The sequence below is a fragment of the Oryctolagus cuniculus genome, chromosome 1 (genome assembly GCF_964237555.1).
Source record: "Oryctolagus cuniculus chromosome 1, mOryCun1.1, whole genome shotgun sequence".
Taxonomy (NCBI): Eukaryota; Metazoa; Chordata; class Mammalia; order Lagomorpha; family Leporidae; genus Oryctolagus; species Oryctolagus cuniculus.
In genome coordinates this window covers 19,427,184-19,454,313 of record NC_091432.1, presented here as the reverse complement: position 1 = coordinate 19,454,313, position 27,130 = coordinate 19,427,184, and the positions used below count along the sequence as shown (strand labels likewise).

At 44.2% G+C, this 27,130-nt stretch overlaps 1 protein-coding gene and 1 pseudogene across 5 annotated transcripts in view; both read right to left on the bottom strand.

Moving 5' to 3' along the window:
* AMBRA1 (autophagy and beclin 1 regulator 1) overlaps positions 1-27,130 on the bottom strand; it is a 194,142-nt gene that overhangs the window by 122,247 nt on the left and 44,765 nt on the right. For 3 of the 5 annotated variants that reach the window (XM_051826317.2, XM_051826321.2, XM_051826325.2), the window contains 3 exons: positions 25,300-25,479; positions 7,443-7,523; positions 5,860-5,960 (listed from right to left, as the gene is read on the bottom strand). In XM_051826317.2, the coding sequence (XP_051682277.1) occupies positions 5,860-5,960; positions 7,443-7,523; positions 25,300-25,479 (362 nt within the window). The remainder of the gene's footprint in view (positions 1-5,859; positions 5,961-7,442; positions 7,524-25,299; positions 25,480-27,130) is intronic. The other 2 variants (XM_051826319.2, XM_051826332.2) reach the window with 1 other exon arrangement.
* LOC127485400 (U2 spliceosomal RNA) lies at positions 4,962-5,058 on the bottom strand (annotated as a pseudogene).

Here is a 27,130-nt window from a genome sequence, read left to right as displayed (position 1 = left end):
ACAGACTGTAGGATAAAATATTACCTGAGACATAGGGATATTTCATAACAATAAAAGGCTTAGGGATTGCATTTTAGCTTAGCGGTTAAGATGCCTGTACCTCATATTGGACTATCTGAGTTTTATATCCAGCTCTAGCTCCTGACTCCAGTTTCCTGCCTACACAGACTCTAGGAGTGATGGTTCTTGCTTTTCATTTGAGAGACCCAGGCTCCAGGCCCCCGCTCCAGGCCCCCACTCCAGCCCCAGCCATTGTGGGCATTTAGGGAGTGAATCAGTGGATGGGAGTTCTGCCTGTCCCTCACAAGAAAGAAAGAGAGAAAGAGCGAGAGTGAGAGAAAAACAAAAGTGAACAACACATCCCTAAACAACTAATAGATGAAAGAAGAAATCATAAGGAAAACTGTGATGACTGGGCACAAAGCCATTTCTAGCCCAAGACACTCAACCAGGCTCCAATGACCTGTGGCTAGGAGCAGCAAAATCCTGACACTTCCCATTGGTTTTAATCACAATAGTAAATTAAGTACATCAGGCTCACATCTGCTGGGAGCAGATGCTCATTAGGATAAAAGTCAAAAAGATTATTCAGGACAGATAACTAATATTGTACATTACCCAGGTCCTATCCTTTAGAAGTTCTTTTGTTCCGTCTGTAATTACCAGGAGACTGTCAAATGCCAGAGCTTCTTATTTCACTTTTATGAGGCTTCAAACATGCAGAAAAATATTATAAGCTTAAGAACCTTTTGGCAGATACTCCGTACTTGAACTTAAGCAAAAACATGGCACAGAAGACAGAATACAGGTCTTATGATTCAGAGAGACCTGGCTTAAAGTTCCAGGTCTGCTTCTCACCGTGTTAGACTGGGTAAGTCATAAAACTTCTCTGAGTCTCAGTTTTCTTCCCTGTAGAATGGAAAAGCTTCCGCCTACCTCCCAGGGCTGTCACAATAAGCAGAAGAGATAATGCATGACAAAGCACCTAGGACGGCACCCGGCCCAGAGAAGGCATTCACTTCATTGCCTTAATTTCAGTTAGGGTACCCACAGAGGTACAGCTGTCTGCTAAAGAGTCAGCAGAGGGCGCTCCCTAGACTTTCCATGTTTTCCAAAAATACACCTGGTAGAGGTGCAATAGTTTTAAACGTATTCATACATGGGCTGGCATTGTGGGATGGTGGGCTAAGCCTCTGCCTGCAGCACCAGAATCCCGTATGGGCACCAGTTCGAGTTCCAGCTGCTCCTCTTCCAGCTCCCTGCTGATGGCCTGGGAAAGCAGCGGAAAATGGCCCAAGTGCTTGGGCCATCCCTGAACTGGCATAGGACACCCAGAAGAAGCTGCTGGCTCCTGGCTTTGGATCAGCCCAGCTCCAGCAGTTGAGGCCATTTGGGGAGTGAACCAGCAGATGGAAGACCTTTCTCTCTGTCTCTCCCTCTCTCTGTAATGCTACCTCTCAAATAAATCTTTTAAAATAAATAAACAAGTGTATTTATACCTCTTTTATCTAAAAGTCTCAAGTTTTCCGCTCTGAAAATATTTCAAATACATTTATTTCAAAGTTACCATAAGTGGTATATTTACTGCTCAATGTTAAGTTTTTTAAAAAAGATTTTTATTTATTTATTTGAAAGGCGGAGTTACAGGGGCAGAAGCAGAGTCTTCCATCCATTGGTTCACCCCACAAATGACTGCAACAGCCGGTACTGCGCCAATCCAAAGCCAGGAGCCAAGAGCTTCTTCCAGGTTCCCCACATGGTGCAGGGACCCAAGCACTTGGGCCATCCTCTACTGTTTTCCCAGGTCGTAGCAGAGAGCTGGATCAGAAGTGGAGCAGGCGAGACTCCAACTGGCTCCCATATGGGATGCTGGCACTACAGGCGGTGCCTTAGCGCACTACGCCATAGCACCGGCCCCTCAATGTAAGTATTCATAGGTGTCCTATATATAGGACAATGGGATCTGATGGGATAAGCATGGGTCCAGCATTTGTGTTGGCCTGTGTAGTTGGATGGCTGAAGGCCATAAGGAGGCCACAGAATTGTGGGAAAGGCACCAAGATAAGGGAGAGGAGGTCAAGATGAACAGACTATCAGAACAACTACTCTGTGGTAGTGTCTGCTTTCTATCATTGCTCTCAGATTCTTGTGGTAAAAAGAGTAGATAGATCTTAATTTTTTAAAAATATTTATTTGAAAGGCAGAGAGAGAGAGAGAGACAGAGACAGAGAGAGAGAAACGTCTTCCAAATGGTCCCCAAATGGCTGCAATGGCTAGAGCTTGGCCAATCTGAAGCCAGGAGCTTCTTCCAGGTCTCCCACAGGCGAGGGCCCAAGCACTTGGGCCTTCTTCTATTGCTTTCCCAGGCCATAGCACAGAACTGGGTCAGAAGTGGCACAGCAAGGACTTGAACCAGCACCCATATGGGATGCTGGTGCTGCAGGCAGTGGCTTTACCCACTATGCCACAGTGCCAGCCCTGATCTTAATTTTTTTTTTAAGATTTTTATTTACTTGAGAGGTAGAGTTACAGAGAGAGGGAGACAAAGAGAAAGAGAAAAGTCTTCCATTTGCTGGTTCACTCCCCAAATGGCCACAATGGCTAGAGTTGAGCTGATCTGAAGCCAAGAGCTCCTTTCAGTCTCCCATGCAGGGGCAGGGGCCCAAACACTTGGCCCATCTTCCACTGTTTTCCCAGGCCATAGCAGAGAGCTGGATTGGAAAAGGAGCAGCAGGGACACAAACCAGTGCTCATATGGGATGCCGGTGCCACAGGCAGAAGCTTATTAGCTTACTACGCCATAGCACCAGCCCCCAATCTTAATTTTTTACAAATCCATTTTTGTTGATGATTCTGAATGGCCTCGGTGAGGGACCCTCATTTACCACCATAGTAATGGTCACATTTCCTTAAACTGTAGGTATGGGTTTTGTCCTTCCAAGTCTACGAAACTTGCATGCTTAAAACCATTCATCATACAAAGGTTCCACTTACATTTGGAGCCAAGGACTGAACAGGAAGACTAAGGCATGGCCAAATAATAGCAAAACTAAGGTATGGTTAACCACTTTTGATATACAAGAAAGCAGGGATCAAGTATATTTATCTTACTCTGGTAACCTACAACAGTGTCTGATACACAACAGCTGCAGAACAAATATCAATTGAGTGTAATTGTTTTGGGACCATCACAACCTCATTTCAATCATACACTAGAAAATGCCTTTTCGGGAAAACTGGGAGTGCATACTGCTAAAAGGCCAATTTCTCTTTTCTCTTTGAAAGCCATTATTATAGGAACTCAATTACATGATCACAAGTAAGTTTAATCAAAAGCGAAACATCTGTATCCAGGAGGGCTTGAAGGCTTGGCGAAAGGGCTGTTACATAATAAGATTTTCCTCTGCAAGCACCATTGGATCATAAAAATCTATGTCTAGAACCCACTTAAAACAGAGAAATTAAAACCAATAAGAAAAATCCTGAAGGTCAGCCAAGGTCCTTGGGAGCTCTTTCCCTTTTCTAGATCAAGGTCCTGGAAAAAATGGTATTCTGATTCTCTGGCCTTTAAAACAACCGTGGGAAAGCAGAAGAGCCCTCGAGTCGGCTGCCTGCCTGTTCCGGCTCCTCTGCTTCCGAGCCACAGCACTCGGGCAAGTTCCCTCTGGGCTTCAGTTTCCTCCGCTGTTAATTAGGTAACAGCACCTGCCTCAAAGGATTGCTGCAAGACAGAAATGAAGTATGTGTACAGTACTTACAACATTCCCTAGTACACAACAAGTGCTCAAGAAATGTTAGGCTTCTTTTTGTTGCTGCTATTATTAATATTGGGATTTTTGCAAGAAAAGAAAACCAATGATATAGCTGCCAACATAACCTGGAGGGACATCCAAATATCGACGAATAATAAGGGTTTCGAAAATGGGAAAAACCATTTAATTGTAAATGGAAACCATCCGCTAATCTAATTCAAACATAGGTTACAGGAGTCTCCTAGAGGCATTTTGCATCCTTCAATAGAGAACTTTTCTCAACAGATTTCACAGCTGTGAACAGCTGTCTGCTAGAATAAACTCCTGTAGTCAAAGATATCCATTAGTGAAATTAGGCCATTTGGAGTCAGACCTTCGGATATAAAGTAAAGTAAGGCATAGGAAATGGAGGTAAAGAGATATTGGAGGCAAAGGAAAAAAGGAAAAAACAATGTAACAGTTGTTCCAAAAAAGTTAAATGCCAAGGACAGAGGGATTTGCCAGCAGAGGAGCAGAAATGCTGTGTGGGGTGCTGGAGGCAGATGTCTAGAACAAAGAAGGGTGGAGAAGTGCTCTGCAGTACTGCCTGGCAGCAAGTGATGATCTGCCAGTAAGGAGCTTCCACATGCCTTCAGCCAAGCCTCACAGAAGCGCCAGGCAAGGTGCGGCCCAAGTTCACAGGATCTGTTTAACTAGGGCCAGAGCCCTCCTCCAACAAGGCTGTCAGGACAACATGGGACAGTCTGCTCCCTTGCCGGGCCAAGGCCTCTAAGGTTTGGCAGAGAAAACAACTGGGGTTTCTGGGATTTTTAGGTCCCAATGTTGGGAGGCAAATCATGTGGCCTGCCAGCAGTCACAGCAGCTTGGTCAGAAATCTCGAAAAGCAAGCTTGCAAGCACTCCTCAGCCTAAGAATGCCGCTACCCCACCAGATTCCTCCCAACCTTTTAAACTACCAAATGGCCCAAATTTTGCAAACTAGAAGGCCATTTTAAGATTTTTAATAAGGGCTGGTGCTGTGCACAGTGAGTCAAGCCACAGCACTGATTCGAGCCCCAACTGCCCCACTTATGACTCTGCTCCCTGCTAATGTGCCTGGGACAGCAGCAGAAGATGGCCAAAGTCCCTGGGCCCCTGTACCCACGTGGGAGACCCAGAAGAGGCTACTGGCTCCTGGCTTCAGTCTGGCACAGCTCTGGCTACTGCGTCCATTAGGTGCGGTGAACCAGCAGATGGAAGATTTCTCTCTATTCAGCTGATAGGAACAGATACTACTCTGGATCTTAGCCAAATGGCCAAGAAGCGATCTATCTCTCTTTTTGTAACTCCTTCAAATAAATAAATCTTAAAAAAATCAGAAAAAAAGATTTTTAATGAATGATACACCTAAATGTGGCTTGATTTTTATTCCTTTTATGGTTTCATATACATAAATTTACAAGCTGGCAATGGACATGGAGAGGTGGGCAAAAGGGTAGCGATGGTGAAAGATCATTTGTCACAAAAAATTGATTTGGTTTTGTTTTCTTCTCTAGAGACTGTCCAGAAGCAGCAGCATATGCAGGTCTCCTAGCATAAAAATCCTGGTCACGAAGCTATGTCACCAACATGAAACCGCCTCAGTGGGCTTGCTCAGTCCATTTTCTGTTCAGTGGAGATTTCTGAGCCAGCTCCCTGGGTTTCTCCTCCACCTCCTTAGAAGATTCCGCAGTGCCGGGAAAATCTACACGCTGGCAGTTGCAAACAGGTGAGGGAGTGTGCACCAAGTTCCTAATTAAATCACAAGATCTGGTGCATGGGTGTCTCACCAACGAAAACATGAATAAGACAACTTTATCACTCAGCTACAAGCACAGCTAGATGTAACTGCTGAACTAAAAACCAATTTTTTAAAAGATCTGAAGGAAGCAGAAATGGGCAAGAGAACCATTTTTCTCAACCCTGCCATTTCTTGCCTTGAAGTAATGAACTTAGTACAGGAGCCCCTAACAGAGGTTTCAGCCAGATACTAACACATCATCACATCAACAGAGGTAAAGGACTAAGAGGCTATTTCTCTGGTTCTCTGCCTCTTCACGTTTGTAAAATCCAGAGAAACATTTCCTTACCTGCCAGGACCCTGTTAACAGAAGAGTGAGTAGCCAAGCCAGGCTGTCCACGTTCATGAAAAATCCCAGCATAAGGCAAGTATTCAGGCAGCAGGAAACGCCTACAAGAAGGAATCACATATGAAAAGATGAGTAATGACTCCAAAAAACAAAGGATATCCTATCAACCATCAAAACTCAAGACTAAGGGTGACAGGAGTTGGGCCTAGCATCTAAGACACCCATATCCAATATTAAAGTGCCTGGGCTCAAGTGCTGGCTCCGCTCCTGACTCCAGCTTCCTGCTAGGGAACACCCTGGGAGGCAACAGGTGATGGCTCAAGTACTTGGGTCTCTGCCACCACCCACGTGGGAGACCCTGAATGAGTTCCCAGCTCCTGGTTTTATCCTGGCCCAGTTCCAGCTGTCACAGGCATTTGAGGAGTGCACCAGTAGATAAGATCTCTCTGCCTCTGAAAAAAATATAAACAAACTTTTTTTTTTTTTTTTTTTTACAGGCAGAGTGGACAGTGAGAGAGAGACAGAGAGAAAGGTCTTCCTTTTTCCGTTGGTTCACCCTCCAATGGCCGCCGTGGCAGGCGTACTGCGCTGATCCGATGGCAGGAGCCAGGTACTTATCCTGGTCTCCCATGGGGTGCAGGGCCCAAGCACTTGGGCCATCCTCCACTGCACTCCCTGGCCACAGCAGAGAGCTGGCCTGGAAGAGGGGCAACTGGGACAAGAACCCGGTGTGCCGGCGCCACAAGACGGAGGATTAGCCTAGTGAGCCGCAGCGCAGGCCTTAAATAAACATTTTTTTTTTTTTTAATTTAAAATATAGGCTATGGGATCCACTAAACCTAAGAATCCACAGAAGCCCAGAAAGGAGTAAAGAATTTCTATGATTATCCTTCCCTGCCCTTTCATCTAAAGTGAAGTGCTCCAAGGCATCTATTCCTAAATAGGATGTCCCCAATGCTACTTTTCAATCACTTTTTGCTGTGGTTAATCATTTCCTGTCAGGTACTTAGATGGCAAGGCTGGACTATAAACTCATTAGAAAATAATTCCAGATATGCACAATCCAAAGATCAAAAAGTAGGTTTAACACTGTATCCTAGGCTCTCATGCAGGCGCTCTCTGGAGCAGGCATTTGATGCAGGACTTAAGCTGCCACTTGGGATGCCCACGACCCACACTGGAGTGCACAGGTTCGAATCCTGGCTCTACACTCCATCCCAGCTTCCTGTTAACAAGCACTCTGGAGTGAGCAGGTGCTGGTACAAGTGGTTGAATGCCTGCCACCCTAGTGGGAAACCCAGGCCCTCCATCTGAGGGAGAGGGAGAGGGAGAGGGAGAGGGAGAGCATGGGGGAGGGGGAGGGGGAAGGAGAAGGGAGGGAGGAAGAGAGGAAGGAGGGGAGGAAGGAAGGAAACCCAGTGGAGTGCCTGGCTCCTGATTTCAGTCTGGACCAGCCCCACGTATTGAGGGTATCTGAGTCATGAACCAGTGGATGGAAAACCTCTCTGTCTGCCTTTCAAATGAATAATTAAAAAAAAAAAAAAAAAAAAGGCCTCCTCTGGTGCTTATAACCCAATTCCTACCTTGGGACAAAGCGTCCAAGAGAAGGTGCAGACATCCGGGCATTACGTGGAGCTCGGTGCCTGGATCTATCACCATTGTCCCTGGAGAAAACAAAACAAGATACATAAGAGAGATACTAAGGCAGATTCACCCATCAGCCCAAATGAAAAGCACCCCTCAAACTAAATTCCAGCACTTTGGAGAGGACCGCACAGAAATTAGTCATCTGGCTGCTTGCTAATTCGGTTACACATTAATAGACTGCACTCTGGAGTGCCTCGACTACAAGTTATAAGCAGTTCAGGAAGGAGGAAGAAGAGGATTTTTTTCTCAAATTACTGCAGTCTCTGAACCCTGTAGCATCAGAAATTGAAGCCAAGTTTAGACCTTTGGATCTGGAATGGGGATGAACACACACACACACTTCTTTTTCTATACTGAGAGAGGAAAATTTGGCCTTTGGGGACCTTGAAGGAAGAAAAATTCGCCTACCAATTTCATTTTGTGAATAGTTATCTTTAAACAAATCTACTTAGGCCTCCTACATGGAAAAATCCGTGATCAGTGATAGCTGAAAGGAAAAGAAATTAAGAAGAATATCAAGTGGATGAAGATCTCTCTCCCCACTCTCAGCCACTCTGCCTTTCAATAGTAATAACTGTCCTGTATTAAGTATCTCCTAAGTTATTTTTTTTAAGATTTATTAGATTTATTTTACTTATTTGAAAGTCAGAGTTACGGAAAGGGAGGACAGAGAGAGCTCTTCCACCTGCTGGTTTACTCCTCAGATGGCCGCAACAACCAGGGCTGGGCCACACTGAAGCCAGGAGCTTCATCTGGATCTCCCACATGGGTGGCAAAGGGCCCAAACACTTGGGCCATCTTCCACTGCTTTTCCCAGGCTAATAGCAGGGAGCTGGACTGGAAGTAGAGCAGCTGGGACATGAACTGGCACCCATATGTGATGCTTGCATTGCAGACAGTGGCTTTACCTGCTATGCCACAATGCTAGTCCCTCTAAGTTCTAATATAGAGGCTAATAATGCATTACCATTTAATTCTTCTAGCAGTTCTACCAGTTATACTAATTCTATCTTGCAGATACAAAAACTAAAGATCAGGATGGAATGGGATTTGGTTCAGTAGTTAAGATGCCATTTGGGGTGCCCTCATTCCATCAGAGTGCCTGGGTTCAAATCCTGGCTCTACTTCCAATTCCAGCTTTCTGCTAACATATACCCTGGGAGGCAGCAGATTATGGCGTAAGTATCTGGGTCTCTGCCACATGCATGGAAGACCCAGATTGAGATCTGAGCTCCTGACTTCAGCACGGCCCAGCCTGGGCTGTTGCAAGCATTTGGGGAATGATTCAGCAATAAAAGATTTGTCTGTGTCTCTGCTTTTCAAAGGACATGAAAAAAATTTTAAAAATAAAGAAAAGTGATGCTGGCATTGTGGCACAGTGGGTTAAACCACCACTTGCAACACAAACATTCCATATGGAAGTGCTAGTTCAAGGCTTGGTTGCACTGCTTCTGATCCAACTTCGTGCTAATGTACCTCAAGAAACAGCAGATGATGGCTCAAGTACTTTGGGTCCCTGTTTCCAACATGGGAGACCTGGACGGAGTTCCTGGCTCCTGGCTTCAGCTTGACCCAAATCTGGCTGTTGCCCATTTGGGAAGAGAACCAGCAGCTGGACAATCTCTCTCTCTCTCTCACTTTGCTTTTGAATGCATGAATAAATAAATAAATAAATAAATCTTTAAAAAAGGAAGAAAGGAAAGAGATGAGGAGGGAGGGAGGAAACCGTAAGACATGAGAGGCAAATCTCAAGGTCACACAACTGGTAAGTGGTTGAGAAAGGATGCGAGGAAGATCTGACTCTGAGGCCTTGGATCTTTCTGTTGTAGACTCCAGAGCTTCCCACAAGAAACAGGAGAAAACAGACTTCACATGGCTTAGTTTCCAATGCTTCAAAGAAACAATAAGCCAAAGGGCATTGGCTGGGCAGAGCACTTAATTAGCTGCTTAACGAACTCTGCAACATAGATAAACCTCTGTGAGCTTGATTTGGGACATTGTCTGTGGTTTTCTCTCTTGGATTATCTTCAAATCAAAGAGATAATCTCTAAACTGGCCCTGGGATCAAAGTTTAAGGGAACACTTTGGCTTTTAAGTGGACCAATGGGAGCTGCACAAGTGGGAAATGAAAGCCTATGCAGGTTTTTATATCTTGGTAGAAATGGCTTTTACCATTAATAGAAGTTAATACCAAGGATATTGGAAACTGATCCATTAAAAGTCAGTATTTGATTTTTATTTTCCAAAACAAGAAGGCACACTACTGTTTTAACACAAATTCCTTTGACTTGGAACTCTGTAGATAAAAAGAGAGATAAGACTATATAGAAAGTATAAAGAGGATTTAGGAGGAAGAATAAAATCAGGGCCAGTGCTGAGACATAATGGTTAAGCTGCTGCCCGCAACGCCAGAATCCTACATGGGCACCTGCTCCAGCCTTGGCTGCTCTGCTTCCAGTCCAGCTCCCTGCTAATGCATCTGGGAAAGCATCCTTGGGCCCCAGCACCCACATGCACATGGGATAAAGCTCCTGGTTCCTGGCTTCAGCCTGGCCTAGCCTCAGCTATTGCAGCCATTTGGGGGAGTGACAGCAGATGGAGGATCGATCTCACTCTCTGTAACTCTGCCTTTCAAATAAATAAAATATATCTTAAAAAAGAAGAAGATAAAAAGTTCTTTACTAGCTGAATGAAGTTACTGGGAAGTTACAAAAACATGTACACAAAGAAATAGCTGAATACTGGGAGCAGATGTTTGGTGTAGCAGTTAAAATATCACTGAAGGGGCCGGCACTGTGACACAGTGGGTAAGGCTGCTGCCTGCAGTGCTGGCATCCCAAATGGGCACCAGTTCGAGTACTGACTGCTCTACTTCCAATCCAGCTCTCTGCTATGGCCTGGGAAAGCAATGGAAGATGTTCCAAGTCCTTGGGGCTCTGTGGGAAGACCTGGAAGAAGCTCCTGGCTTCGGATTAGTGCAGTTCCAGCCACTGTGGCCAACTGAGAAGTGAACTGCAGATGGAAGACCTCTTTCTCTCTCTCTGTGTGTCTCTCTCTGCCTTTCCTTCTCTCTGTGTGTAACTCTGACTTTCAAATAAATAAATAAATGTTTAAAAAAAAAGTCACTTAGTATTCTTGGATTTGAGTCCTGGCTCCACTTCCAATTTCAGCTTCCTTTTAATGAGCCTCCCAGGAGGCAGCAGTTGATGGCTTAAGTTCTTGGGTTTCTGCTACCCACGTGGGAGACCAGATGGAGTTCCAGGCTCCTAGCTTTGGTCTGGTCCAGTCCCACTTGTTCTGGGCTGTAAGAGTGAACCAACAGATGAAAGATCTTTGTCTCTCTGCCTTTCAAATAATATGAAAATACATTTTTTAAAAAAGGAAATAATTGGGCCGGCGCCGCAGCTCACTAGGCTAATCCTCCGCCTAGCGGCGCCGGCACACCGGGTTCTAGTCCCAGTCGGGGCGCCGGATTCTGTCCCGGTTGCCCCTCTTCCAGGCCAGCTCTCTGCTGTGGCCAGGGAGTGCAGTGGAGGATGGCCCAGGTGCTTGGGCCCTGCACCCCATAGGAGACCAGGAAAAGCACCTGGCTCCTGGCTCCTGCCATCGGATCAGCGCGGTGCACCGGCCACAGTGCGCTGGCCGCGGCAGCCATTGGAGGGTGAACCAACGGCAAAGGAAGATCTTTCTCTCTGTCTCTCTCTCTCACTGTCCACTTTGCCTGTCAAAAAATAAATAAATAAATAAATAAATAAATAAAAGGAAATAATTGAACAAACAAATGAGGTAGTTCCAAAATTAAACACATTATTATTTTCCAAACATCTGTAGATTCCAGGTATGGTCAGATAAAGTACCAATTCATTTAAAAGTAAAATTCAGTTCCTGGTAGCTTTTCATCACTGTTTATTTTACTGGTCAATAGGTACTAAAAGTACAACTAATTGCTATGGAGAACTTAAAAGGGTCCAAAGAGGGGAAAAATGGAGAAGTGAGGAAGGGTTGAGCCTGCAACAGATTGAATGCTAATCTAGAAAGACGCACTACGGGACAAATTCAAATATTTTGTTCTACAGGTATGGAAGAGAACTGGCCTTCCCAGCATCATACTGTGGTGCTGACAATTTGCTCTTGCAAGGTCCAAAGATCCAACCCCTAGACAACAAACAGTGCTCTCCACAGTGTTGGCAGAACTGAAGAGCAGAGAAGTCACTGCACATTGCTCAAAGATTACATGGAGGGGTCGGCACTGTGGCGCAGTGGCATAAAGTGCCAGCATCCCATATGGGCGCCAGTTCTAGTCCCGCTGCTCCTCTTCCAATCCAGCTCTCTGCTATGGCCTGGGAAAGCAGGAGAAGATGGCTCAAGTCCTTGGGCCACTGCACCCACATGGGAGACCCAGAAGAAGCTCCTGGATCCAGACTTTGGATCAGCACAGCTCTGGCCATTGCAGCCATCTGGGGAGTGAACCAGCAGATGGAAGACCTCTCTGTCTTGACCTCTCTCTGTAACACTTTCTTTCAAATAAATAAAAATAAATCTTAAAAAAAATTATCTGGAACATGGTGAACAACTCTGAACTCTGGATAAACACCAGAGATAGGAAAAATATGTGGAATCCTACAATATATATCACAATCCTCTTTCTGTTACAATTAAAACCTAAAACAATCAACTGTTTTTTGTTTGCTTAATCCTCCATTTAAAAAAGAATGGGGGGCTTAAAATGGTAATTTTCATGTTACTTTTTTTTAAAGATTTATTTATTTATTTGAAAGGCAGAATTACAGAGAAAGAAGGTTAGACAGAGAGAAAGTTCTTTCATCAGCTGATTAACTCCCCAAATGGCCTCAATGACCAGGACGGGGCCAGTAGAAGGTCTCCTGATGGTTGGCAGGAGCCAAGTACTTGGGTCATCTTCCACTACTTTCCCAGGAGCATTAGCAGGGAGCAGGATGGGAAGTGGATCAGCTGGGACTTGAACTGTCAGCCATATAGGCAGCAGCTTAACTCACTGAATCATTCACACCAGCTCCTCATGTTATGTGTACTTTGTCATACACAAAAAGAGTGGAAATGAAAGAGGGGAAGCTGAAATATGAGAGAACTTCATAAAGTTCACAGAAAAATGGAATTAACAGATAAATTTATTTTGATGCAATTTTTTTGAAATTGCACAATTTTTCATAACACATTTTCCATGAACTCTTTTGCAACCTCCTACTTATGACCAGAGATAATGACTCTATAATTTGGAGACTACTGGGAAATATATAAGAGAAAATAAAGATGAGATCAGCTGGCTCGAATACAAGCAAAGTCTTAGCCTGAATATCACCATCAGGAACCATGAAAGAGGCTATAAATTAAGTAAGCAGAGGTGTTTGTGCTAGTCCTCAACTTAGTTCACGTTTTAACTAAGAATGGGAAAATAAGATAAAATGGCATCTCTAGCCCATGTAGAGAAGGCTTCAAATGGAAGTGTTGAGAATTCTTGCAGAGAAGCAGAAATGACAGATTAGGAACCAGAGTAATTAGGAAAATATGAAACACAGCAAACACACAAATGAGACACTGCCAAGGTGGATGTATGTGTGTGTGTATAAAACCACCTTCAATAAAAAGCCATTCATTTACAGTTAGGAAAACCCTGAAAACAAGAATGGGTTAATAAAGTGGCAAATGCCCCACCAAAAAAAATGTGTTAGGCAAGAAGAAGGGAAAAGACCTTTGGTTTTAATATTGGCACACAGAAATTCCAGATCCAAGGCATAGCTCGAAATAAATTAGAGGTAAAAAGAGTAACTAATGACTCTCCAGATTCTAAAGAAATGAGGATTCAGATAAGGAGTCCTGTTGGGGAAACAAATTTCAATGCATAGAATATTGGGCAGGGGGGAGTTGAAGCATGGGGAAAGAGATTACCACTAAGAGTTCTAAGAAAAGACCAAAAAACTGAAAGTATAGGGGGCATTGTGGTGCAGCGGCTTAAGCCACTGCTTGTGATGCCAGCATCCCAAATCACAGCGCAGGTTACTCCACTTCCAACCCCATTCCCTGCTGATGCATCTGGCACGCAGCAGAGGATGGCTCAGTACTTTGATGGCTGAGTACTTTGAGTTCTTTCCACCCACATGGGAGACCCAGATAGAGTTCCTGAACGCTGGTTGTGGCTTGGCCCAGCCACAGCTGTTGCAGTCATTTGGGGAGTAAGGCCACAGGTGAAGGATCTCTCTATCCCTCCCTCTCTTTCCTTCTCTCTTTCTCTTATTCTCCCTCTCCACCTTTCAAATAAGTAAATCTCTTAAAAATGAAAGTACTTAAAAGAATGATATATTCAGATAACTACGTAAGAGCCTGCCTCTCACTTCAGTGATGATATAAGACCCACATGCAGCAAGGATCCATGAGATGGAAGAAGGCAAAAATCAGTCAGGCAGAGACTGTACATGAGTAGACTGGAAAATGCTTGCCAGATGAACAGTGGGAGAAAGGCAGACCCAAGACAGTGTTTCCTAAGAACGGTGGAGGATGCTCAACACTGGGGTCTAACACAACACAGTCAATACCCTTCTGGGACGGGGTGGGAGGCTGAAAAAAAGGCAAAGAGAGTATACAAATATGCTGGTATTGTTCCTCCAACACAGAAGGAACACTTTTCAGGGAAACACCAGAGAAATCCTCATCAATTTCAACAGCCAGAAGCTGCCTCTAAGCCAGCAGGATAGAAGCTGGCTGGGTTATTAATGGTTTTCCCAGTTGTTGAACTCTGTGCATCTCTGATTAACTCTCAGAGGGGTACTGGGAAAGGAGAGGGGAAAAAATAATATTTTCATATACAAGATCTTACAAGGAAAAAAATCCTTCAAACAATCAAGTTTTCAAGACAAGTGTTGAATACAAGAAGACAAGTCTCCAGAACAAGACAGAAACACAGCAGCAACCCTTCTGCTAAATGTCCAGGATTAATTGCCTCAGAGAGAGGCTGCAATTGAAAGAAATGAAAAATACACCTACAGACTGCTGGCTGCGTCCTGACCAGACAGTCAGGCTGCCACTGCTTCCCAGTGACAAATGGTTCTGACTTGGACCTTTATAAATGAAGCTCTCGCAGCAAAAGCTCAAAAGGCCATTGTCCTCTTGACAGTACACAGTTGACTTTACTGAAAATTAGACTACTTAAAAAATACTTATTTGTCTATGTTACTCTGTTTCTACTCAATCTGCAGACAAAGGAAGGTCCCGTTAGCATTATTTGTGTCCCTGGATGGCAGAGTGATCTTGGTCAAGTTCTTTCTGTTACTAGGTGCTGCTAACTGAAACTGAGGCTCCAGTTTTTGTTTGCAAGGACTTGAACGTGTGCAAGGACTTAGATTTCTGGAAGGCAGGCACAGTCCCAGCTATCATTCATAGGCGATCTACGGTATAGGTCTCCTGGAACTGTAGAGCCTTACTTTTTTTTCTAAGGAATAGTAATAAAAGGGATAATTACCATTTACAAATTCCTTTCCTCCCTTATTCTACCTCTTAATTCCATCTGCCTACATTATGTAAATCCATATTCTAAATGCGCACTTTATGTTAAAAACTAAACATCTGAATCTAAGTGGTTGTCTTCTCCCCCCACCCCCTGGCTGTTCAATACTTTCCTTCTGTAATTTCCCATTCTAAGCTCAGGCACAAGCTAGACTCTTCTATTGCATGCACCATAATAAATATTCAGATGTATTTTACTTGCCCATAAAGAGTATGAATTCTAAAGCTGCCAACAGTGTTATGTATTTCTAAGCAGTAGGTCAAAATCCTCAGTAAAGAGCTAGAATTTGGGTAGGTATACATTTTACAAATACACTGGGGCTCCACAGGTACCAGACAGCCTATTCCTAATTATCAAGAAGCTCCTTGCTTCTGAAAATTCTTAGTTTTCCTGCTGAGTACAAGGAAATTATCCTGAAGTAGTTAACTTCAAAAAAGTTCCGAAACCTTAGGGCTAAAAGGGACTTCAGAGATTACCTAATCTCATTTTTATAGATTAGACATTTTACAGATTAGGCCAAGGGTGGGAAAGAGACTTGCTTCAGATCAGATGCCAAATTACAGGCCCAGCCAAGACCAGGACCCAGAGCTACGTAGCAGGCAATAGTTGTCAGGCGTGGAGATCAGCAAGCAATGACAAGTGATCCTAATTCTAGTCACTGCTGTTCTAGAGTCACTTGCTAATTTATACACTTAGTTCAAAATTGGCTTCAGTAAGAATAAAAATGGACTTGGGTAACATTTTATTTGGAGCAGCAGGAAGTCAGATGGCTGTACTCTCTGGCAGCTCATCCCACCAGGAATATACACAATCGGGCCCCACTCTTAGAAAACACCAGGGCCTCTTACACACAATATTTAAAATGTAACCCTCAATTATCCTTACCTGTACTAAGCCTACTGCTTTTTCTTTTCCTTTTTTTTTTTTTTTTTTTTTTTTTAGAGATGTATTTATTTATTTGAAAGGCAGAGTCACAGAGAAGCAGAGGCAGAGGCAAAGAGAGAGAGAGAGATCCTCTATCCACTGGCTCACTCCCCCAGATGGCTTCAATGGCCAGAGCGACAACAATCCAAAGCCAGGAGCTTCTTCCGGGTCTCTCCTGCAGGTGCACTGGCCCAAGGTATTGGGCCATCTTCTACTGCTTTCCCAGGCTATAGCAGAGAGCTGGATCAGAAATGGAGCAGCTGGGACTTGAACTAGCACCCATTTGGAATGCTGGCACTGCAGGCAGCGCATTTACCCACTACACCGCAGCACCACCCCTAAGCCCACTGCTTTCTAACTGTTTCTCCTGCCTCAGTTATCTTGCCAAGTTAGGTCACCAGACCTATGCTGTTAGAGTTAACCACTTAAAGTACATAATGAATACTGACTGTCCCCAGATAAAAACAAAGTTCAAACTTTATAGCCAGGCATTCTGGGCCCTCAATGGTACAGGGCTTTCTGATTGCTCCTATATCACAAATATTCCATAGCAATAGACATAGATCTATTTAGGGCCTCTGAATAAACACTGTTAAACTTCTCATCACTAGGCTTTTGCATAAATTATTTACTTTATCAAGAGTCTCCATCCATCCCACACATAAATTCACTTATCAGTGTCTCAGAGAGCTTTCAATATTCAGCTCAAATCCATGAAGCCTTCTAGTACCTCCCCCAAATACTTTGTTCCTTCATGAAATGCTGTCCTAACACTTCAGTGATAACTTACTATGTTCTCTCTTCAGGTATTTATGCATAAGACTGATCATGTTACTCTATAGCTTAAAATGCTTCAAGGACTTCCACTTAGCTCACTTGCAAGGCACACAACACACTCTAAATCTACAGCCACTCTAATGCTAAGGGCTCATCTCCTGCCACATATCTTGGACTTCACAATCTAGCTACACCTATCAACAGAGTAATTCCCAAAATATTCCATACTGTTCCATGTTTTATAACTGCATTTACTTGTTTTTATCCTAAGAATACCTACAGAAAGACTTTGTTTTTTTTTTAAGACCTATCTTTCTAAGAGCCTACCTTGTAAAAACAATGAACCACTATAAAACCCAAGTTTTAAATTATCTGGTAACCAGGAAGACAACAGTTTTTATCTCATCCCACCTAAAGAATTAATTCTGGGGGCCAGTGTAGTGGCATAATGGGTTAAGCCACTGCCTGCGATGATGGGTGCCACTTTGAGTCCTGGCTGCTCCACTTCTGATCCAGCTCTCTGCTAATGCATCTGGGAAAGCAGTAGAAGATGGCTGAAGTCCTTGTACCCCTGCACCTACATGGGAGACCTGGATGAAGCTCCTGGTTGGTGTCTTTGGATTGGCCCAGCCCTGGCTATTGTGGCCACTTGAGGAGTGAACCAGTAGATGGAAGATCTTTCTCTGTCTCTCTCTCTCTCTCTCTCTCCATAACTCTGCCTTCTAAATTAAAAAAAAAAAACAAAAAAACTTGGGGCCACACTGTGGCATAGCAAGTAAAGCTGCCACCTGCAGTGCTGGCATCCTATATGGGCACTGGTTCGAGTCCCAGCTGCTCCACTTCCAATCTACAGCTACATCATACACTGTGAAGATCTTTTCTTAATTTGAGAAGCAGAAGTGGGAGAAGTGCGCACGTGCTCCCATCTGCTAATTCACTCCCTAAATGCCCACAATAGCCAGTGCTAGACTGTGCCAAAGCCAGGAGCTCAGAACTCAATCTAAGTCTCTAAACACTTGAGCCATCACTGCTACCTCCCAGTGTCTGCTTTAACAGGAAGCTGGAGTCAAGAGTCAGTCACATACTGAATTCAGGTACACTGATGTGGGACACAGGTGTCTAAACTGGCATCTTAACTGCTAGGCTAAATGTCTACCCTGATTATGGAGATTTTTAAATTATATTTTCCATGAACATTTTAATTTAAAGATTTTTAAATTTTATTTGAAAGGCAAAGTTACAGAGAGAGGAGGAGACAGAGATCTTCCATCTGCTGCTGGCTTACTCTATAAGATTGCAATGGCCAGGGCTCAGCCAGGCTGCAGCCAGGAGCCAGGAACTTCATCCTGTCTCTCAGGTGGGCAGCATGGGTTCAAGTGCTTGGGCCATCTTCTGCTGTTTTCCCAGGTGCATTAGCAGCAAGCTGGCTGGTAAGCAAACAGCACGGACTTGAACCGGTGCCCAAATGGGATGTGAGTGTCACAGGCAGTAGCTTAACCTATTGCACTACAACACTGGCCCCTTTGTGAAGACTTTTTAATGACTTCCTTGCCAGGTGTCTTTGCTAGGTGTCTAGAAGGAGGATCATAAAAAGAGAAGCTCTTGCAGCACAAGGCTCCTCTGTATATGCAAATGTGCTACTGCCATAATACATCATGCCAAACTAAATCTCTTGTATCCAGAAATGACTGTCCTATTCATAACTAAATTTTGTGTATTTGGTCATAATGTGGACTTCTAGATAAAAGGGACTGAAATACACCACATAAATTACAGTAGTTTAGAAAATAAATATAGGGATCAGCATTGTAGCTCAGCAGGTTAAGTTGTTGCTCACAATGCCAGTTGTCAGACTGCTGGTTCAAGTTCAGACTGCTCTGCTTCTGTTTCAGCTTCCTAATGCAGCTGGGAAGGTGGCAGATGATGGCCCAAGTACATAGGACCCTGCCACCCACGTGGGAGAGTAGGATGGAGTTCCTGGCTCCTGGCTTCATCCTGGCCCAGACCCAGCTGTTGTGGCCTGGGGAGTGAACCAGTGAATGGAAGGTATCACCCCCATCTCCTATCTTGCCCCATTGCTGTCTTTCAAGTATTATTTATTTTTACTTGAAAGTCAGAGTTACACAGAGAGGGAAGGAGAGGCAGAGAGAGAGAGAGAGAGGTCTTCCATCCCCTGGTTCACTCCCCAGTTGGCAGCAATGGCCGGAGCTATGCCAATCCAAAGCCAGGAGCCAGGAACTTCTTCTGGGTCTCCCACGTGGCTGCAGGGGCCCAAGGACTTGGGCCATCTTCTACTGCTTTCCCAGGCCAAAGCAGAGAGCTGGATTGGAAGTGGAGCAGCCCGGACTTGAGCTGGCACCCATATGGGATTCCGACACTGTAGGCGGTGCATTTATCCACTCTGCCACAGCGCAGGCCCCTTGCTTTTTTTTTTAAACAGGAAAATAAATGTGAGGGTAGGCATTTGATGTGGTGGTGAAGACACTGCTTGAGACATCCACATTCCATATTGGAGTGTCTGCTTGTGTCCTGGCTTCTCTACTTCCAATCCAGTTTCCTACTAACACACACTCCGGGATGTAAAAGATGATGGTTCAAGCATTTGGATCCATGGATTGAGTCCTGGTCTCCTGGCTTTGGCCTGGCCTAGCCCTTGCTATTTTGAGTAATTTGGGAGGGAAGGAACCAGCAAATGGACAACTTCTCTCTCTCTCTCTCTCTCTCTCTCTCTCTCTCTCTGTGTCTTTCAAATAAAAAAATGAAAATAAATTAAAAAAAAAACTAAGAAAAAAGAAATGTAATAAACATAAAGAATTCATCTTAAGTCTGAGAGATTAGAATTCTGAATGAAATGTATTTCCTAGGTAGAAATCAGTGTCACAACTGAGAACGAAGGACTTTTGTCTCTACTGTGCTAGCATCAATTTTTAAGAAGTTGAATATAATCACCCAGTGACTGGCATGCATAGTGGAGATACGATCCAATATCGGGCTTCTCCAGGTCGGACTGTAACTAGCAAGGACGGTACCCAGAGTATCCTTCTCCTTAGAAGGCAAATCAGCTACACAAAGAGGTAACAAGGGCAGCAGTATGAACTGAGGATGCCTCTGGGATTATAATTACATTTAGAGAAACAGATAAAATGAAGAAAGGGGCAAATCCAGTTGAAATACTAGGATAGCAAATAAGCTCTATACAAGTCTTAGCAACTACTGGCACTTAAGTGGGGCTTTATGAAAACCTCCCCCTCCTTCTTTCCAAAGGGATATAAAAAATGCAAACGCGAGTTTTCCTTATGTTTATTTGCCATCTATATTCTAGTAGGTGGTCTGGGCTCACAAGCAGGCAGACAGCAATGTCACAGGCAGTCACACCTTTACCCTGCTTGTGAACATCTTTATGCAATGACAGCTGCTGAGGGCTTCGGGGAGACCTGCTGACAGCAGATTTCTGGATGTCCTGTTTGTGCATTTTCATAAACACAGGGATCCTGCAGTCTCAATCCTCACCACAGACAGAGATGAATGGCAGGAGGAGATGCCTGTCTGGGAAGATGGTCATTAATCTAGACAACAAGAACAAAAAATTTAACCTGTTGCTGACGAACCTCCTAAGTCATCCTCCCTAGAGATAAATCTCAATGGTTTTGTTTCACAGCAAGCAAGTAGAAGCACTCCAATATGGTTGTACATCATTTTTAAAGGTTTGTAAATCTGCACGACAAGGAAAGTCAGACCCTAAATATCTTTGTTCCTGTTTTCTAATCAGACACATCTGATTTGGTCAAGTCTCAGTGTCCTCAATTAGAAAAACACTACAATGCAATAAATAGCTCATTAAGCCATTATAAGGATTAAGCAAGATATTTAACAACAACAATATAAAATGTATACTTTTGCCTCAGTACTACCAATGTTTTGAAAACTTATTCATTAGTATAACATATGAAAAACCTATTAGTAATAATAACCAATATTATTATTGAACCTTCCATTCAATGGATAATGGATAATAACCAAAAAGAAGGGATCTGAGAAATGGCTCCCTTGGTTTTCTGGGGACACCATACACCTCAGTGAGACGAGCCCAAGATTGGCAAAATGTTCTACAACTTAGCAAGTAGAAAGATTGAAGAGGTTAAAGTGAGGGAGGGAAGCTAATAGAAGAACCATTTCACTGAATGGCCTCCTGTTAAGAATGTTCTAGGTCATATTTAACACACCTGCTTCTCTAGACCTGAAAGAACCATAAATTATGACTGCAGAAGCCTCTGACTTTCCATCTAGTATCAAAGGTAAGAAAAAGGACACGGTAGAGAAATTAAAACGGGTTGGACCATTCTCTAGTTTCTCATTCTCTCCCTCTTCTGAGCAGCTAGAGATGAAGCGTAGAGGAGCAACCACAGCAGCACTGGGTTTACAGGTGGGGAGGGGATCAGGGAGGGAAACAGAGAGATGACAGACTGTAAATCAGCACCAACTAGCCAGCTCCATCCTTCACTGGAACTCTTGGACTACTAATGCTGCGGTGGCTGATAAACAGCTGCTATTAAATAAGATTATGCCTGCATCGGCCTGAAAACAGAGGCAAACACCCAGGGGAGAGGCTTTAGGAGGAGCATTAGAAAATGTTGCCAACCGTCGCTATCCAGGGGACTATATAAGACCCCTAGAAAAAAACAACAGCAAGTTAATGCATAAAAGGTGAAGAAAGAAATGTAAATTCAGGTCATGCTGAAGCCAGAGGGGAGGCGAGAGCACAGGTGGGATGGGGGAGCACTAGGAGGAGGCAGTCTGACACAGGAAAACTGAGGGGGAAGCAAGGGGAGAGAGGAGGTGGTAGCAGAAGAAAGGGAAGGTAAGATGAGAACAGAACATTTTAAACTAACCCAGAACTCCATTGTGAAGGACAAGTCACGAGGCGAGATACAGCTTAAAGGCATGAGCCCCACATTTCACCACCGCTAAAAGATAACGCAGGGGCCAGCACTGTGGCATAGCGAGTGAGGCCACTGCCTGCAGTGCCGGCATTCCACATGGGCACCAGTTTGGGTCCCAGCTGCTCTATTTCCAATCCAGCTCTCTGCTATGGCCTGGGAAAGCAGCAGAAGACGGCCCAAGTCCTTAAGCCCCTGCACCCACGTGGGAGACCGGGAGGAAGCTCCTGGCTCCTGGCTTCAGATCAGCGCAGCTCTGGCCGTTGCAGCCATCTGGGGAGTGAACCAGTAGATGAAAGACACCCCCTCTCTCTGTCTCTGCCTCTCTGTATCTCTGCCTTTCAAATAAACAAATAAATCTTTAAAAAAAAAATGATAATGCAGTCTTCCAAGCATGCATGGGAAGAAGGCTGCCTAGGCTGTCGGCAGCACTAAGCACCGGCAGCCTCAGCAAGTGTGTTTAAGTGGCTGCCCCAGTGGACCTGGGGCAGCATCTACCACACATTTCACTACAGGGGTCCACCTGGCTGGAGTAACGAAAAGTCTCTGTTTCCTTCACTACAAGTGCATGCATCCATCTTGCCCAACAGTGGACAGAGGAGGAAGGATGCAGGCTGAGAGTCAGAGAGGAGCTCTGCTCTTCTCCTACAGCTGACGAGAATGGTTCACCACCAGGGCCGGCACTATGGCATATCAGGTAAAGTCATAGCCTGCAGTGCCAGCATCCCATATGGGCACCAGTTCGAGTCCTGGCTGCCCCACTTCTGATCCAGCTCTCTGCTGTGGCCTGGAAAAGCAGAAGATGGTCCAAGTCCTTGGGCCCCTGCACCTGCGTGGGAGACCCGGAAGTTCCTAAGCTCCTGCCATTGCGGCTATTTGAGGAATGAATGAGTGGATGTAAGACTTTTCTCTCTCTCTCTCTGCTTCTACTTCTCTGTAACTCTGCCTTTTAAATAAATAATTAGGAAGGAAGGAAGGAAGGATCACCACCTATGCTCCATCTGCCACCCCACAGCTGCTTCAGGTCACCCCTCCATTTCCTGCACATTTATATCTTTCTCAGATAATTAAATTTCTCGTTCTTCATTTTACTCTTAGGTATACAAATGTTAGTATGTTTAGTGACAGTATCAGGAGGGCTAATTGATATAAAGGTTGTCCCCGCTTTGTTGGTCCCTCTGGCAAAGAGATTTCTCAAACACACCATAAAACTCTACTGCAAGATGGCTTGTGGGAAACTATCCTTCATTTGGGGAAGAGGAGGGAGGTTGGGGAGAGGCAAGAACTCTTAGGAACCCAGACCTGACCCGGCTATGTGAAGACAGGGACAAGGAAGGAAATGACTGACACGATGTTCTGTTCCAGTGCTGCCAGGAAAACACAAATGCTTAACCAGCCTTTTCTCTCTCTTGTTTTGTATGTTTGAGAATGCCAAAATACAGGAATCAAAATAAGAGTCAAATGTCCAATCTGATACAAGCAAGGAAAGCCCAGATCCAGGATGGAAATACAACAAATGGCTAGAAAGGTTAGGATAGAAAATCTGAGAGTCCAAAACTCAGCAGTGAAGTTCAAGATCTCAAATTCTGGAGCCTGAGGCTGAGCCTGCTCCCTTGATTCACTCTCAGGTCCCTACCTATCAACCACTCAAACAAACAGAAAAAGGAAGAATCACCTCTTAACCCACCTCATTACCTTGAAAGGCAACTTTCAAAAGATTATTTGTGAGAGGATAAGAGTGGGAGACTGAGAAACTTTAAGCGAGGGAGTAGGACCTCAAAGAACCAGTCTGCGGCTGGGAGTTGTGGCCAGCAGGTTAAACTGCAGCTTGGGACACCTGAATCTCATATGAGAGTGTTTGATTCTCCGTTACTCCACACTTCTGATCCAGCTTCCTGCTAGTATACCTGGGAGGCAGCAGATAATGGCCCAAGTGCTTGGTGTCCTGCCTCCAACTTAGGTGACCCAACTGGAGTTCCTGGGGAGAGTTCCTGGTTTCTGGCTTCAGTTTGGCTTAGAGTAGGCTATTGAAGCCACCCGGGAGAAGCGAAGCAGCAAATGGAAACTCTTTCTTTCTCTCAGTCATTCTACCTTTCAAATAAGTCAATAAATCTTTTATTTTATTTTAAAAATTTATTTATTAATTATTCAAAAGTCAGAGTTACACACAGAGAGAAGGAGAGGCAGAGACAGAGAGGTCTCCCATCCCCTGGTTCACTCCCCAGTTGGCCGCAATGACTGGAACTGGGCCAATCCGAAGCCAGGAGCCAGTAGCTTTTACCAGGTCTACCATGAGGGTGCAGGGGCCCAAGGACTTGGGCCATCTTCTACTGCTTTCTCAGGTCATAGCAGAGAGCTGGATTGAAACTGGAGCAGCTAAGACTCGAACTGGCACCCATATGGGATGCCAGCACTGCAGGCAGCGGTTTTACCCGCTACACCACAGCACCAGCCTCCCTTTTTTTTTTATTTTTAAAAATCACTCTGATCAGTGTACTAAGACAGAAAATCCAACTTTTAGAGAAATTCAAATATGTAAAAATAAAGAAGACATCTCCATTTCTACTTAGCTTAAAAGAAAAAACACCATTACCAGCATTGTGGCATAGTAGGTTTATCAGTCACCTGCAATGCTGGCATCCTATGTGGGTTCTGATTCAAGTCCCAGCTGCTCCACTTCCGATCCAGCTCTCTGCTAATGCATCTGGGAAAGCAGAAGATGGCCCCAGTGCTTGGGACCCTGTACCCACATAGGAGACCCAGAAGAAGCTCCTGGTTCCCGGTTTCAGATTAGCCCAATCTTGGATGATGCAGCCATTTGAGGAGTTAACCAGCAGATGTTAGACCTCTCACTGTGTCTTCTGCTCGCTCTCTCTCTCTGTGTGTGACTCTTCCTTTCAAATTAATAAATCTGTTTTTTTTTTTTTTTTGACAGGCAGAGTGGACAGTGACAGAGAGAGTGACAGAGAGAAAGGTCTTCCTTTTCCATTGGTTTACCCCCCAAGTGGCAACTACGGCGCACCGCACTGATCTGAAGCCAGGAGCCAGGTGCTTCCTCCTAGTATCCCATGCGGGTGCAGGGCCCAAGGACCTGGGCCATCCTCCACTGCCTTCCCGGGCCACAGCAGAGAGCTGGACTGGAAGAGGAGCAACCAGGACAGAATCCGGCACCCCGACCAGGGCTAGAACCCGGGATGCCAGCACCACAGGCGGAGGATTAGCCAAGTGAGCCACGGCACCAGCCATAAAATAAATCTATAAAAGAAAAAACACCAACCTTCATGCCTCCCTACAGTCATAAAGATAATTCATGAGAAACGTTTCCACAGGCAAAGGGAAAACGAAAAGCTGCCTGAAGAACAACAGGCACCTCTCCCACTCTGGCCCAAGGTCCACAGGGCTGTCTTTCCCCAGGCTCCAGTATAAGCAATGCAACGCCAGAGCTGGGAGGGACCTGAGTTCTGAACTCACTGTCCCTCAACTCATCCTGTTGCTCATAAACAGCAACTTGGCAAATGGGAGTAAGAACATGCACCACCGCAGCTCAGACAGTGGCCAGCTTGGAGGCACTCACAGTCTAGGGGAAGAGCGAAGAACAAAAGCTGAGTATGTACTTACTCAAAGTCCTCAAATTCCAAGTCGGTTCCCTCTACTGATGGACCCTGGTTGTCTGAGGAAGAGGAAGAGGTGGAAGAACGGAGACGGTTCTGTTGGTAGCGCATGGAGCGCTGGCGAATACTGTCTCTCCGTGAGAGATACTGGATCATCCTCTGGGCGTAGTAGGCAGCAGGAGATAATCTGAGAGAAACAGAGATGGACAAACACAAACTAGCACTAATGTGGGGAACACTAGGAAGGAGTAAGTACAGCTCTCCCACGCATCTCCCTGCTGAGGTGAACTCCGGAGACGTGAAAACTACAGGGCATTTAACCCCCCAGGAGGTTCCGGGCTGCAGTCTATGTTGATCAGACCATTACCAGTGCTTCTGTTCTGAGATAGGCAGATAGGCTGTTGAATCAGTCACCTTCTGATCATGAGCCACCCTGTGCTCAGAGACTAACCCTGGATCTTTCTCCTCTGGCTTTCTAAGGAACCTAGTTTAGTGTCTGAGGATGCCCTTTAGAAAGATGCATAGATTTCCCTTGAGCATCGTCCATATGGAAAACTAAAAAATGAAAGTGACCTAAGGAATGATCTACTCTTTAGTTTTACAGATGAAGAAAGTAGGCCAGGAGGTGGCAAACCTTAAATGATTTAAAAGGAAAGAAGGTATCCACATATATATCTCACAAGATGTTTTTCTCCAACAAATACACATAGTTCCTTAAAATTATCTCTTCGAACCTCTTATCCCTCCCTTATCAATTAATCATTAATATCTATAACATGGAGAAAATATTCAGGACAGAGACTGAGAGTAAAATATACTTGGGAGAACAGAAAATCTAACAGGAAAAAAAATGAGATAAATTTTTCTATTTTTTACAATCCAAGCGTCAAAAACTACAGGGTACTGAGCAAAATATGAGGTCACAGTTGTTGAGTTTTATTCTCCCTTGCTAAGGCAATTCCAGTAAATAATGGTAGATAGACTCATATTCTTCAAACTGTGGTTTTAGTATCTTGATATTCCATGAAAACCTCTGGTGTCCAATATAATTCCCCACACTTGCTTCTTTCTCAAGTTTTCCCTCCATCTCTCCTAACACTGTTATGTAACTTGAGGTGATGATGGGAGATCATGAGAGAAGAACAACACAGAAAAATGGTTTCTATGATAATATTAAACGGATTGGTAAGAAAATGTCAAGACCAACTTAAAACTTGCCTGAGGCACACACTTTGTCTCAACAATTCCATTAAAAACTTTACCCTACACAAACACACAATGATTCAAAGATATATATAAAATATGCATATATATACATATATATAATTTTTGTTGTAACATTGTCAGTGAAAAACTGGGAAACAAATCAAATGTCCAGCAACAGAGTAAATATTTATATCCATACAGAAACATCATGAAGCTATTAAAAAGATTAAGTTATCCCTATGTACTGACAAGGAAAGCCTTCTGAAAAAAAATTTAAATGGAAGGGGGAGTTGAAGAATGGTACACATTCTAACATGTATTTGAAATACATATTTCTACAATCAGGAAAAAAACACACGGACACAGCAATCCTAGTGAGCATCCTGGGGACTTTTATATTTTATACACTTCTTTGATGTTTGAATATAAAAGGAAAAAAAGCATGTACATTTGTTTTGTTTTTTTAATGGAAATCTGAGAAAACTGAGAATAGAAATGGAAACAGTTATATCAGAATGGTATAAAGAGCATTTGCAAATACTTTGAGAATTGTCCAGGGCAATGAATAGTTAGGCTGAAGGAGATCCTCAATAAGTCTACCAATTCAGGCCGAAGTAGAGCCCACAGTCAAC